We start from the raw sequence: 12676 nt of genomic DNA, 5'->3' as shown, positions 1-12676 counted from the left end.
GTTAATTTCACTTGTACCCTAGAATTTCCTACTTTATATATCTCATATCTCATGCATAGTCTATGTATGTACTGCTCTTTATAAATTAACGAAATAAATTAAACGCTTAAATCTTAATCATGGTTACCCGTATTAATTGAAATTTTGAAAGTAGACCCGTGAATTTCACGGGTTTAAAACTAGTTCGACTATAATTCAATTCATATATACTAATTTCAGCTTCTCTGGCTCCTGATTTGCTTCCTTCATGGTTAAATTGACAAATTAATATTGAAAATCACTCCTAAAAACATAAAAAACTTATTCTCCCTTTGTCTCAGGTTATTTGTTTACCTTTTATATTCTTTGTGAGTGATATTTTATTCAAAGGTAAAGAAATGATTTGGGACGGGAGATAGAATAACGCTGACATTCAAGTAAATCACATACACCAAAATGCAGAAGGCCCGGGTATGAAATTTGCCAGAAACGATTCCGTTAAAATAGAAAGCATGGTGAGGAGGGAGTACACAATATGAGGTAAAACACTATTAATCTGTCTTCAAAAAATCGAAAGACAGGAAAGTAACGTAGAATCGAATTCAGAATTAGTCATCGGAAGTGGTAAGCTTAGCCCCTTGAAAACATCAAGTCCCTTCTTCCCCCATCTTCTTGGTAGATACCGTCTTCTCAGTCTCCGAACTTTTTGATTTCATCTCTACAAGCAACAAATATCAAAGGCATCAAAACAAACACGCTTAAGTGCTTAACCATAGCCTTTACGTCCGCCCTTAAGGAAGTTAGTAATTGGAAAAAGTAAATTAAAAATAACTCCTTTTTAAAATTCAGTTTTCAAAAACTACTCCCTTATATCTAAAGCACATAAAATCATCAAATGGACCATGTTTCCAACTAGTTCCACCTTACAAGATCGCCATACTCGAAGTTATCCGTTCCTTCAAACTTAAAAATTTGAAGCTAAGTCGTTCATACATTACCAAAATCATCTTTGCATATTTGTGTTTGTAGATACCAAAGCCTCTAAGGTACCGTCATTAAAAAAAATAAAACCCGAAATGGGGATCCTCCGTCGGATTGATTCTACCCTTAGATGATTAGTTTGGCAGTCCGAAAGTTAGGCTCCGTTTGGCACGACACTTCAGGTAGTTTATTTGACTAAAGTAGCTTATTTTACCAAAATTTCAGCTATTTGATTTTTTTGTAAGTGTTTGACAAGTAGCTTATTTGGTCAAATAAGGTACTTAAAATGAAATGCTACCTAGGATAGCATTTTAGAAATCAGTACTTGAAATGACTTATTTTCCATTTTGTACCCATTTATTCTAAAATATTAAATAATTTTTATATCCTTTTACGTCATTTTACCAAAATCAGTTACCTTTTCAGCTAGTTTGCCAAACACATTGTTATATAATCAATTAGCTTATCAGCTTCTAATTTTCAGCTACCTTATCAGTTACCTTTTCAGTTTTCAGCTACCTTTTCAGATAGTTTTGTCAAACAGAGTCTTAGCCGTTGTTTAAATCAAGAAACTCACCTTCTGGCACAGAAACTTTCCTGAAATAAAAAGTCTGAGTACCCTGATCAACACCAGGCTTCCTCCAAATATTAGCCTCGTACAAAGTAGTAACCCCATCCTCGCCTTTGACACTAAGTGTCGGGTAGTAACACAAACTAGCATCATCATGGTACTGGTAAATCAGCTTCGTCATCACCACAGTTTCCTGTTAGTTAAATAAATAAATAAATGAAATTAGGAGGATAATCACAAATTCTTGGGAAACAAGACTTACAAGTAGTACACTACTACATACCATCTTATCTTTATGTAAGTCGATGAACCCTGGAATGAGTTTTTCAACAGATCTCCAATATCCGTCGTTGCGTACTGCAGTTCTAGGCCCTCCCCCCCCTAATTGTCGCATCATTTTGATTGCGCGTTCCATTGCTTCGGCTCGGCGTTTCTTCCAATAGGCTCGGCTTTCCTTCTTTTCGACTTCCCTAGGTTCGGGTTTCCAAACATGGATGATTTCATTATAAATAAATTATCAAGATCTCAAATTACAAAAATCATGATACACACAATCAACCTCCGAACAAGACCACCACAGAAGCGACAACCATATTTATTATTGGAGTATATTGACGGTATGTTGGTATTGGAATATACCGACGGAGACAAGGTATACGCGGAATGTGAAAGGAGATATTAGTTCCCCTTGAACCATTGTGTCCCTTGGTGAAAATATAACTACCCCTTGTATTATGTAGTTCTCCGTAATATAAATAGAACATCTTTGTAAACAAAGATTATGCAAATATCATGGTTTTAAATCTCGGTATCGGTGATAGTCGCGGTATCGTTATAATCGGTCCTTAATAGGTCGTTACGGACGGATTGCGGAGAATCTCGGTGATTTCTCGGTTGATATCTCGTATCGGTAGAGTGAAAATTCGATACAACTCGGCCGTGATTTTGAACCCTAATGCAATTCATTAATAATATTTGCACTTGTATAATTTACATTTGTGTAATTTATCAATATTAAAAAAAAAAAAAAAAAAAAAACAAACATATCACAACTCCTCTCAATGATTCGAAAATAGAAAAGTAGATTATAAAGACAGTACAATTATAATCAAAATTAGGTTTCAGGTTAAATAAGAGGCGGCGAAATACCTTGACTCCATTTATGTTCCGGTAACGCGTAATCCTAATCCAAGGTATGGTGGTGAATGCGATGAAATATAAATAAGTGTTTTTATATTTGGGAGTTTCAAATTTGTTTTTTCTTTTTCCTTTTTAAGTAAATCGTCTATTTTTTATTTGTTAGAGCTTCAATTTAGGTGCCCATATTTCACGGGGAGAATCTGGTGCATCTCAATAGTTTCAGAAATTCCACCACCAAATGCTCAAATTCGAGTAGCTTTGTTATCACATTAACAAAAGGATGCAAGTAGCTTTGTTGTCATAGTTAACTACCGTGAATATCATCGGTTCCATTTTTGTATCTCATTGTATGTACCATCCCACTGAACTTTTGACAAATTAAATCATTTATGGCAAAATAAAATATTACAGCAAATATATAAACTTCTCGATGTGTTAGAAGGTAAGTGATGTGATACATACAATGAGACACCAAATGGAACAGAGGATCTAATTAATTAACTACCCTCTCAACAAAATGAAGTTAGGATCCTCTGTTCAACTTGTTAGCCTCAAAAATCCACTCTAGCTTGGTTTAGTAAGGCACCAGACACGAGGTTTCGACGCAAGGTAGGAACATATAAAATATTGTTAAGGGCAAGAGTTTTCTCCGAAGTCAGTTTGAGAAATATCTTGAATTTATCTGATCATAGCAGAAGAAGAGTTACCCATGTAGATACATTCACCGTCAGCTACATCTTTGAACTCAACAAAGAGCTCCTTACTAGCACAAAGATGCCTCAAAGTAGAATCCAACCACTAGCATTTGCAAACAGATTAGCCTCAACCACTACAGGAGCAATGATGTCATCTTTCTCAGCAAGATTAGCTTCAGCAGTTTTCTTTTGAGGACACTGGTAAGTTTTGTGACCCGGTTTTCCTAAGATATTGTACACAAATACTTTAAAGAGACAGTCTCGCAATAGGGTTATTGAGAGATTTCTCACATGATGAAGGAAGTTACTTAATTTCTATTTTTTGTGGGAAAGTGCTAGGGCGACACCGGGTGTTACCGAGTTTCGGTAACACCCTAATAAAAAATAGTAAAAAAATTAATGTGTGAAAGTGGGGTTTAATTTTTGCGCCAAAGACTGATGGGTACAACCGTAATTTTAATTTGATTCTTCTACAAAAAGGGATCAATCTCATCAAATTGACGATGATGAATTTAACAAGTTTCAACAATGGCATCAAATTGAAGGACGAGAACTGGAATTGGCAGACTAAAGATTTCTTCACTCTCAACCATTGCGTTCCCTTTCGCCAAAATCGCAACTATTAAATACCAAATTATTGTCCTACAATAGAGAAAGAATACTGGATTAATCCAATAAACAAATGAACAGATTATATAAAAATCTTGATCAATAGAATATCTGAAACTATGAATCGATTTTGGAAGTTTTCAATTGATTTAGATGTATGGTGTTGAATGTTGATACTTGCAATTTCTTTTACGAAAGTACCCTTTACATTTTAAAATGTTCAAATTTCAAAAGTTTAAAAATGAACTAAAAAATGCAGCTAATTTACATAAATACCCCCGGTGTTACCGAAACTCGGTACCACCCGGTGTTACTATCTCATTTCCTTTTTTTGTGTGTATGTTTTCCACTAATCCTTTTTATTTCGTTTATTATATAAGGATATGTAAAATTACTCTTTAGATGAATACTTAATTATACATATAAATTAATAAAGTATAAATTAATAACTTTTATGTGTTCTTAGTTCTATAATAATATTAATATAAAGTGAATTTTTTATTTGAAATTTTAGTGAAAAATAAAAAAAATTCAGGGTTGAATTTCTCCTTTTTATTAAAGTTAAAGGGATTAATTATCATTTTTGCATTTTTTACTCGTAGATGATAAGGGAGCATCTAGGAAAAAAAATATAAAAGGTAAACAAATGATCAAGACAAAGGAAATACCGAGTTGCGAAACGTCGTCGACGTTTTTTTTTTTAAAAAAACGCTCACTACGCCTACCCTCTCTCTTTTACTCTAAATCCCTCTTACCCGCCATAACCGGACCACCACCACTGCCACACTGGCCTGCAGCAACATTTCCACCGCCACACTTTGCAGTAATCATTCTCGTTTTGCAAATCGGTTTTCCTTCTTTATTCTCAAGTAAGTCGGGTTTTTTTTTGAACTAGTTTAGATTGAAGAATAATTTTATTTTAATTAGGTTAGTAATGGTCACATTGTTGTTTAATTGTTATTTTGTATTCCGTTGTTGGTGCAATCGGTTAAGGGATATCCTGTCATATGCAATAATTGTTGTTGTTGTCGTGTTATTATCGTATTATCGATTCAATTGTTGTTCTTATCGTGTTTGTTGGTGGTGGTTGTTGTTGTGAGGGATGTTGCGGACGTTGAATTCAACGTGGTAGAGAAACGAGATGATGAATGTTGTCGTCGTTTAGGGTGAGGGATGATGCGGATTCATTGTCAAGTATGGAAGGAAATGTTGAGTTCCATAGTCTGCGATGGATGAGACGATGAATCTCAACATATGCCCACGTCTGGGCCCACTATGGATGAATGAATTCATTGTGCAGCCCACCCAAGAGCAAGACTCATTGTCCAACTTAGGGCTGAGAATCGGTCCAAGACCGGACCGAACCGGACCAAACCAGACCAAAGACCGACAATAAAAATTTAGTGGACCGAAGACCGGACCTAAAACTTTCGGTCTTGGACCGGACCAAACCCGAAATATTTGGTCCGGTCCGGTCTTGGACCGAAATGGACCTAAAATTAGTTTTTGCACTATTTTGTATAGGATAATTATATTTTAATTCCGCTAAAGAAAATGTATTTAAATAATTAGTCGACTCTTTTTATGAAAATCATTGAGAATACTAATTTATAATGTCTTTTAAACATAAAATATTAATTTGATTCCTAATATTTTAATGTTGCGTCATTAAAAACATGAAATTTGGTCCATTCGGTCCGGACCTAAATTAACCGGTCTTGGACCGGACCGGACCGAAGACCAAACCTTGAAAAAATGAGGACCGAGGACCGGACCAAAATAATTCGGTCCGGATTTGGTCCAGACCAAATGGTCCGGTCCGGTCCATTTTTCCGGTCCGGACCTAAATTTGCTCACCCCTAGTCCAACTCCCATAAAGACGACCAGAATCAACGTCCATGGCCCGTTAGACGTGGATATTCATCGTCTTAGCCGATGGTAGACATTGGGTTTTGTCGTCCATGTCCATTATGGACGTTGAATATCGCCGTTTAAGTCCATTCTGAACGTTGATTTTCATTGTCTCATAGCAAAAAAAATAAAAAATAAAATTCTAATGTCCACATTCATAAGGTAAGATGGTTATAATTCGATTCATACTAGTCCACATTCATAAGGTAATTCGACTATAATTCAATTCATACTAACTAGTTGAGATCCCGTGCTAAAGCACGGTATTTGAGAGCTAAAGCTGGGCATTTGTGAGCTTGTACTTATTATAAGTTGTAATTTATTGATTATAATGTCAGTGATATTTTTCAAAAAAGTGTACTATTTTAAAGACTTTTAGATTAAATTATTTTTTATTACCTTTTTTATTATTAAAAATAATGAAAGCCGACTATTATGGAATAACATAATCTAATATAGGGTCACTACTTCTAGGGGGATATGAGCATTGAGTTAAAAACGAAATATAAGTAAATCGCATATAACTTTATAACGGAAACATATATAAAAATAATATGGGATAAAGTTGTGTAATCTTTCTTGCCAAATATTTTATTTGTGGCAAAAAGATTGAGCCAATATTTTGATTTTAAATTTGATTTTATTAAAGATTTGTAAGATTTGTATGTAATGTATGAAGAGTTCATTTGGATGGAAAAATATCAGTTGGGCAGATTTGAAATTTGGGCCATTATTAGAATAAGTATATGGGCTGATTTGATACGTTGAAAAATTAGGCTCTTTAAGAAGGTGAAGACAATTGAGCGGGAAAAAACATAAGATTTCTTATTCTTTTAGTTACCTGCCTGCTAAAGGTCGTCGACAATTTACTAATTATCCTCGACAATTTTAATGAACTTCCAAAACTACCCCTCCCTTACACCCCCACCTTATATTTTTTCCGTCTTGTTTTGTTTTCGTAAAAAAATAATTAATAATTACTAATAAACCCCGTTCGGGGATAGTTCGTTTTATTTTAATTTTTTAATTTATTGAAACTTATTTTAATTAGCGATTATCGATCTACGCACCCAAAACTAATTTAAGACGGAAATTAATAATTTTTTTTTAAAAAAAAAAAAAATTGTTGAAAAAGGGCCTGGATGAAGAAATTTTTCGTCCAGACCCAGGTTCAGACGGAAAATATTTTCGTCCAGACGAAAAATATTTTCGTCCGGAAAAAAAAAAAATTTAAAAAATTTAAAATTTTTTTTTTTTTTAAAAAAAAAAAAATTCCGGACGAAAATATTTTTCGTCTGGACCTGGGTCTGGACGAAAAATATTTTTGTCTGGACGAAAATTTTCTTTGTCCGGACCTTGGTCTGGACGAAAATGTTTTTCGTCCGGATTTTTTTTTTTTTTTTTTTTTTTTTTGAAAAAAAAAATCATTTTCTGACTTAGATTAATTTTTTGGTGCGGTAATCAATAATCGCTAAGTTCTCGTTCATGTTGTTAATTACAAATCCCGCTTTTTTTTTTTTTTTTTTTTGTTTGAAAGATTTTAGTGAGACGTTAGTGAGACGGAAATTGACTTGTGTTTTAGTGAGACGAAAATTGCATTTTAGTGAGACGGAAATGGAGTTATGTTATGAAGGGCAAACTTGGAAATTTACATTAATTGTCGACGATAATTAGTAAATTGTCGACGACGTATAGCAGGACCCTTTAGTTATAGGGGGATTCCAACTTCTCTGGCTCCTGATTTGCTCCCTTCATGGTTAAATTGACAAATTAATATTGAAAATCAGTCTTAAAAACATAAAAAAACATATTCTCCCTTTGTCTCAGGTTATTTGTTTACCTTTTATATTCTTTGTGAGTGATATTTTATTCAAAGTAATAGAAATGATTGGGGATGGGAGATAGAATAACGCTGACATTCAAGTAAATCACATACACCAAAATGCAGAAGGCCCGGGTATGAAATTTGCCAGAAACGATTATGTTTATCTGTCTTCAAAAAATCGAAAGACGGGAAAGTAACCTAGAATCGAATTCGGAATTAGTCATCGGAAGTGGTAAGCTTAGCCCCTTGAAAACATCAAGTCCCTTCTTCCCCCATCTTCTTGGTAGATACCGTCTTCTCAGTCTCCTCCGAACTTTTTGATTTCATCTCTACAAGCAACAAATATCAAAGGCATCAAAACACACACGCTTAACCATAGCCTTTACGTCCGCCCTTTAGGAAGTTAGTAATGGGGAAAAGTAAATTAAAAATAACTCCTTTTTTAAATTCAGTTTTAAAAAATTACTCCCTTGTATCTAAAGCAACCTAAAATCATCAAACGGTCTCTCAATAGGGTTATTCAGTTTTTAAAAATTAACCGTTGTTTAAATCAAGAAACTCACCTCCGGGCACAAAAAGTTTCCTGAAATAAATAGTCTCAATACCCTGATCAGCAGGCTTCATCCAAATCTTAGCCTCGTACAAAGTAGTAACCCCATCCTCGCCTTTGACACTAAGTGTCGGGTAGTAACACAAACCAGCAGCGGACCGGACAATCAGCTTAGTCATCACCACATCTTCCGCAGGAGGGCTATCCTGTTACTTAAATAAATGAAAGAGATATGCTCTCGTGTACACCTGAACTTTTTCGTTTTTTTAAAGTATATCATTCGTTCTTCACAAAAAAAAAAACTTTGACCAACAATAATGCTCTGTTACGAGTTCAGAAAACGGTAATTTTTTTTTCAAACTGATTATCTCGTCAAGGTCTTGAATTTGAAAAAAAATTCAGAAAACAAAATTAATCGTATTTTGAACCTGTAAGTCTGTAACCAAGAGTTATTCACGATCAATTTTTTTTTTTCCTCAAGAAAAGAGGGATATATTTAGAAAATGGAAAATTTGAGAAATACATGAAAGAATATCCTAAATAAAAATAGGATAATCACGAAAATCACAAATTCGTCAAAAAAATTAAACAAGACCTAGAAGTAGTACATACCATCTTATCTTTATGTAAGTCGATGATCCATGGCATAAGTTTTTCTACATCTCTCCAATATCCGCCGTTGCGTACTGCAGTTGTAGGCCCTATAAACCCTAATTGTTGCTTTATTTTGATTGCGCGTTCCCTCGCTTCGGCTCGGCGTTTCTTCCAATAGGCTCGGCTTTCCTTCATTTCGACTTCCCTAGGTTCGGGTTTCCAAACATGGATGATTTCATTATAAATAAATCATCATTCTCAAATTACAAAAATCATGATAAACACAATCAATCAACCTCCGAATAAGACGACGACAGAAGCGACAATCTATCATATTTAACCTTCGATTTAAAAAAAAAAAAAAAAAAAAAACAATCATAACAGAACTCCTCTCAATGATTTGAAACAAGAAGCGGTGAAATACCTGGACTCCATTTATGTTCCGGTAACGCGTAATCTTAATCCAAAGTATGGTGGTGAATGCGATGAAATATAAATAAGTGTTTTTCTATTTGGGAGTTTCAAATTTGGTTTTTTCTCTTTTTTAAGTAAATCGTCTATTTTTTATAGTACCTTTTTAAATAAAGTTATAAAAAAATAGGGAAATTCCCACTTGTACCCCTTTGGTATAGACTAATCCTACTTGTACCCCTTCTTTTCATGGAAGCCCACTTGTACCCTAGAATTTCCTAGTTATTCTCACTTATAGCCCTCAAGTATAGTTAATTTCACTTGTACCCTAGAATTTCCTACTTTATATATCTCATATCTCATGCATAGTCTATGTATGTACTGCTTTTTATAAATTAACGAAATAAATTAAACGCTTAAATCTTAATCATGATTACCCGTATTAATTGAAATTTTGAAAGTAGACCCGTGAATTTCACGGGTTTAAAACTAGTTCGACTATAATTCAATTCATATATACTAATTTCAGCTTCTCTGGCTCCTGATTTGCTTCCTTCATGGTTAAATTGACAAATTAATATTGAAAATCACTCCTAAAAACATAAAAAACTTATTCTCCCTTTGTCTCAGGTTATTTGTTTACCTTTTATATTCTTTGTGAGTGATATTTTATTCAAAGGTAAAGAAATGATTTGGGACGGGAGATAGAATAACGCTGACATTCAAGTAAATCACATACACCAAAATGCAGAAGGCCCGGGTATGAAATTTGCCAGAAACGATTCTGTTAAAATAGAAAGCATGGTGAGGAGGGAGTACACAATATGAGGTAAAACATTATTAATCTGTCTTCAAAAAATCGAAAGACAGGAAAGTAACGTAGAATCGAATTCAGAATTAGTCATCGGAAGTGGTAAGCTTAGCCCCTTGAAAACATCAAGTCCCTTCTTCCCCCATCTTCTTGGTAGATACCGTCTTCTCAGTCTCCGAACTTTTTGATTTCATCTCTACAAGCAACAAATATCAAAGGCATCAAAACAAACACGCTTAAGTGCTTAACCATAGCCTTTACGTCCGCCCTTTAGGAAGTTAGTAATTGGGAAAAGTAAATTAAAAATAACTCCTTTTTAAAATTCAGTTTTCAAAAACTACTCCCTTGTATCTAAAGCACATAAAATCATCAAATGGACCATGTTTCCAACTAGTTCCACCTTACAAGATCGCCATACTCGAAGTTATCCGTTCCTTCAAACTTAAAAATTTGAAGCTAAGTCGTTCATACATTACCAAAATCATCCTTGCATATTTGTGTTTGTAGATACCAAAGCCTCTAAGGTACCGTCATTAAAAAAATAAAACCCGAAATGGGGATCCTCCGTCGGATTGATTCTACCATTAGATGATTAGTTTGGCAGTCCGAAAGTTAGGCTCCGTTTGGCACGACACTTCAGGCAGTTTATTTGACTAAAGTAGCTTATTTGACCAAAATTTCAGCAACCATTTGAGAAATCAGGTACCTGAAATGACTTATTTTCCATTTTGTACCCATTTATTCTAAAATATTAAATAATTTTTATATCCTTTTACGTCATTTTACTAAAATCAGCTACCTTTTCAGCTAGTTTGCCAAACACATTGTTATATAATCAGTTACCTTTATCACCTCCTAATTTTCAGCTACCTTATTAGTTACCTTTTCAGGTTTCAGTTAGTTTTTCAGTTTCCAACTACCTTTTAAGGTAGTTTTGCCAAACAGAGCCTTAGCCGTTGTTTAAATCAAGAAACTCACCTTCTGGCTCAGAAACTTTCCTGAAATAAAAAGTCTGAATACCCTGATCAACACCAGGCTTCCTCCAAATATTAGCCTCGTACAAAGTAGTAACCCCATCCTCGCCTTTGACACTAAGTGTCGGGTAGTAACACAAACTAGCATCATCAAGGTACTGGTAAATCAGCTTCGTCATCACCACAGTTTCCTGTTAGTTAAATAAATAAATAAATAAATAAATAAATGAAATTAGGAGGATAATCACAAATTCTTGGGAAACAAGACTTACAAGTAGTACACTACATACCATCTTATCTTTATGTAAGTCGATGATCCCTGGAATGAGTTTTTCTACAGATCTCCAATATCCATCGTTGCGTACTGCAGTTCTAGGCCCTCCCCCCCTAATTGTAGCATCATTTTGATTGCGCGTTCCCTCGCTTCGGCTCGGCGTTTCTTCCAATAGGCTCGGCTTTCCTTCTTTTCGACTTCCCTAGGTTCGGGTTTCCAAACATGGATGATTTCATTATAAATAAATCGTCAAGATCTCAAATTACAATAATCATGATACACACAATCAACCTCCGAACAAGACGACCACAGAAGCGACAATCATATTTATTATTGGAGTATATTGACGGTATGTTGGTATTGGAATATACCGATGGAGACAAGGTATACACGGAAGGTGAAGGGAGATATTATGTATTATATACATAGAACATTGTTGTAAACAAAGATTATGCACACTTGTATAATTACATTTGTGTAATTTATCAATATTTAACCTCTGATTAAAAAAAAAAAAAAAAAAAAAAAAACTCCTCTCAATGATTCGAAAATAGAAAAGTAGATTAAAAAGACAGTACAATTAATAATCAAAATTAGGTTTCAGGTGAAATAAGAGGCGGCGAAATACCTTGACTCCATTTATGTTCCGGTAACGCGTAATCCTAATCCAAAGTAAATGGTGAATGCGATGAAATATAAATAGGGTTTTTAATTTTGGGAGTTTCAAATTTGGTTTTTTCCTTTTTTTTTTTTTTTTTTTTTTTAGTAAATCGTCTATTTTTTATTTGTTGGGTCTCAGGTTCGATTCGCCCTCCCCTCTATTGTAATTCGACTAAATGCGCGCTTCGTTGAACCAAGTTCAAACAGAAAATCTCCAGAGAGATGGTCTCTCCTCTGACATGATAGGGTGAGAGACATACTGAATTTTTTTTTCCTTATTATAACTCTCATTAAATTAATAGAAGACGGTCTCACATAAGACATATTGATGCTCAAATTCGAGTAGCTTTGTTATCACATTAACAAAAGGATGCAAGTAGCTTTGTTGTCATACAACTAGTTAACTACGTACCAATAAGGATCTCTTGTCCCTTTTTTTTTAGTGATGACGAGGGGTTGAGTCCCCCCCGAGCTCATGCATTCCCGCATTACTACATGGATCATGTAAGCCACCTCCTTCGGGGGCTGCAGTGGCTAGGTTTAACTCAGCTACCACTGCCCACTGGACTAACATCACTTGGTTCTCCTGTCCCATTTTTGTGTATCATTGTGTGTGTCACTCCTCTCATCTTTTGACACATCACTTGTTGCAAAATAAAATATTGCAATAATTATATTAATTTGTAGATTT

The 12676-nt window shown here is 34.5% G+C and overlaps 3 protein-coding genes across 4 annotated transcripts; all 3 read right to left on the bottom strand.

The window, feature by feature from the left end:
* Positions 1-103: 103 nt before the first annotated feature.
* Positions 104-9405, bottom strand: LOC141606576 (uncharacterized). Of its 2 annotated transcripts, none has more exons than XM_074425757.1 (5): positions 9280-9405; positions 8874-9060; positions 8275-8467; positions 7727-8040; positions 104-333 (listed from the first exon to the last, which is right to left on the bottom strand). In XM_074425757.1, exons 1-4 carry the CDS (start codon positions 9288-9290, stop codon positions 7967-7969), a joined length of 465 nt encoding a protein of 154 aa, XP_074281858.1. In that variant the 5' UTR covers positions 9291-9405; the 3' UTR covers positions 104-333; positions 7727-7966. The 2 variants fall into 2 exon arrangements, with proteins under 2 accessions (XP_074281858.1, XP_074281859.1); XM_074425758.1 differs by having other exon boundaries at positions 104-405; positions 7798-8040.
* On the bottom strand, positions 385-2773 carry LOC141606578 (uncharacterized). Its single transcript, XM_074425761.1, has 4 exons — positions 2681-2773; positions 1815-2001; positions 1538-1724; positions 385-697 (listed from the first exon to the last, which is right to left on the bottom strand). Exons 1-4 carry the CDS (start codon positions 2689-2691, stop codon positions 627-629), a joined length of 456 nt encoding a protein of 151 aa, XP_074281862.1. The 5' UTR covers positions 2692-2773; the 3' UTR covers positions 385-626.
* A 577-nt stretch (positions 9406-9982) lies between the features above and the next one.
* LOC141608730 (uncharacterized) lies at positions 9983-12580 on the bottom strand. The gene is made up of 5 exons (XM_074428074.1): positions 12558-12580; positions 11954-12065; positions 11342-11527; positions 11056-11242; positions 9983-10273 (listed from the first exon to the last, which is right to left on the bottom strand). The coding sequence occupies exons 1-5, from the start codon at positions 12578-12580 to the stop codon at positions 10203-10205; spliced, it is 579 nt and encodes a 192-aa protein (XP_074284175.1). The 3' UTR covers positions 9983-10202.
* Between the last annotated feature and the right edge of the window lie 96 nt (positions 12581-12676).

Source organism: Silene latifolia, chromosome 10, assembly GCF_048544455.1.
Source record: "Silene latifolia isolate original U9 population chromosome 10, ASM4854445v1, whole genome shotgun sequence".
Lineage (NCBI taxonomy): Eukaryota > Viridiplantae > Streptophyta > Magnoliopsida > Caryophyllales > Caryophyllaceae > Silene > Silene latifolia.
Note: the sequence above shows the minus strand (reverse complement) of the source record. Positions and strands in the feature narration are given on the sequence as shown.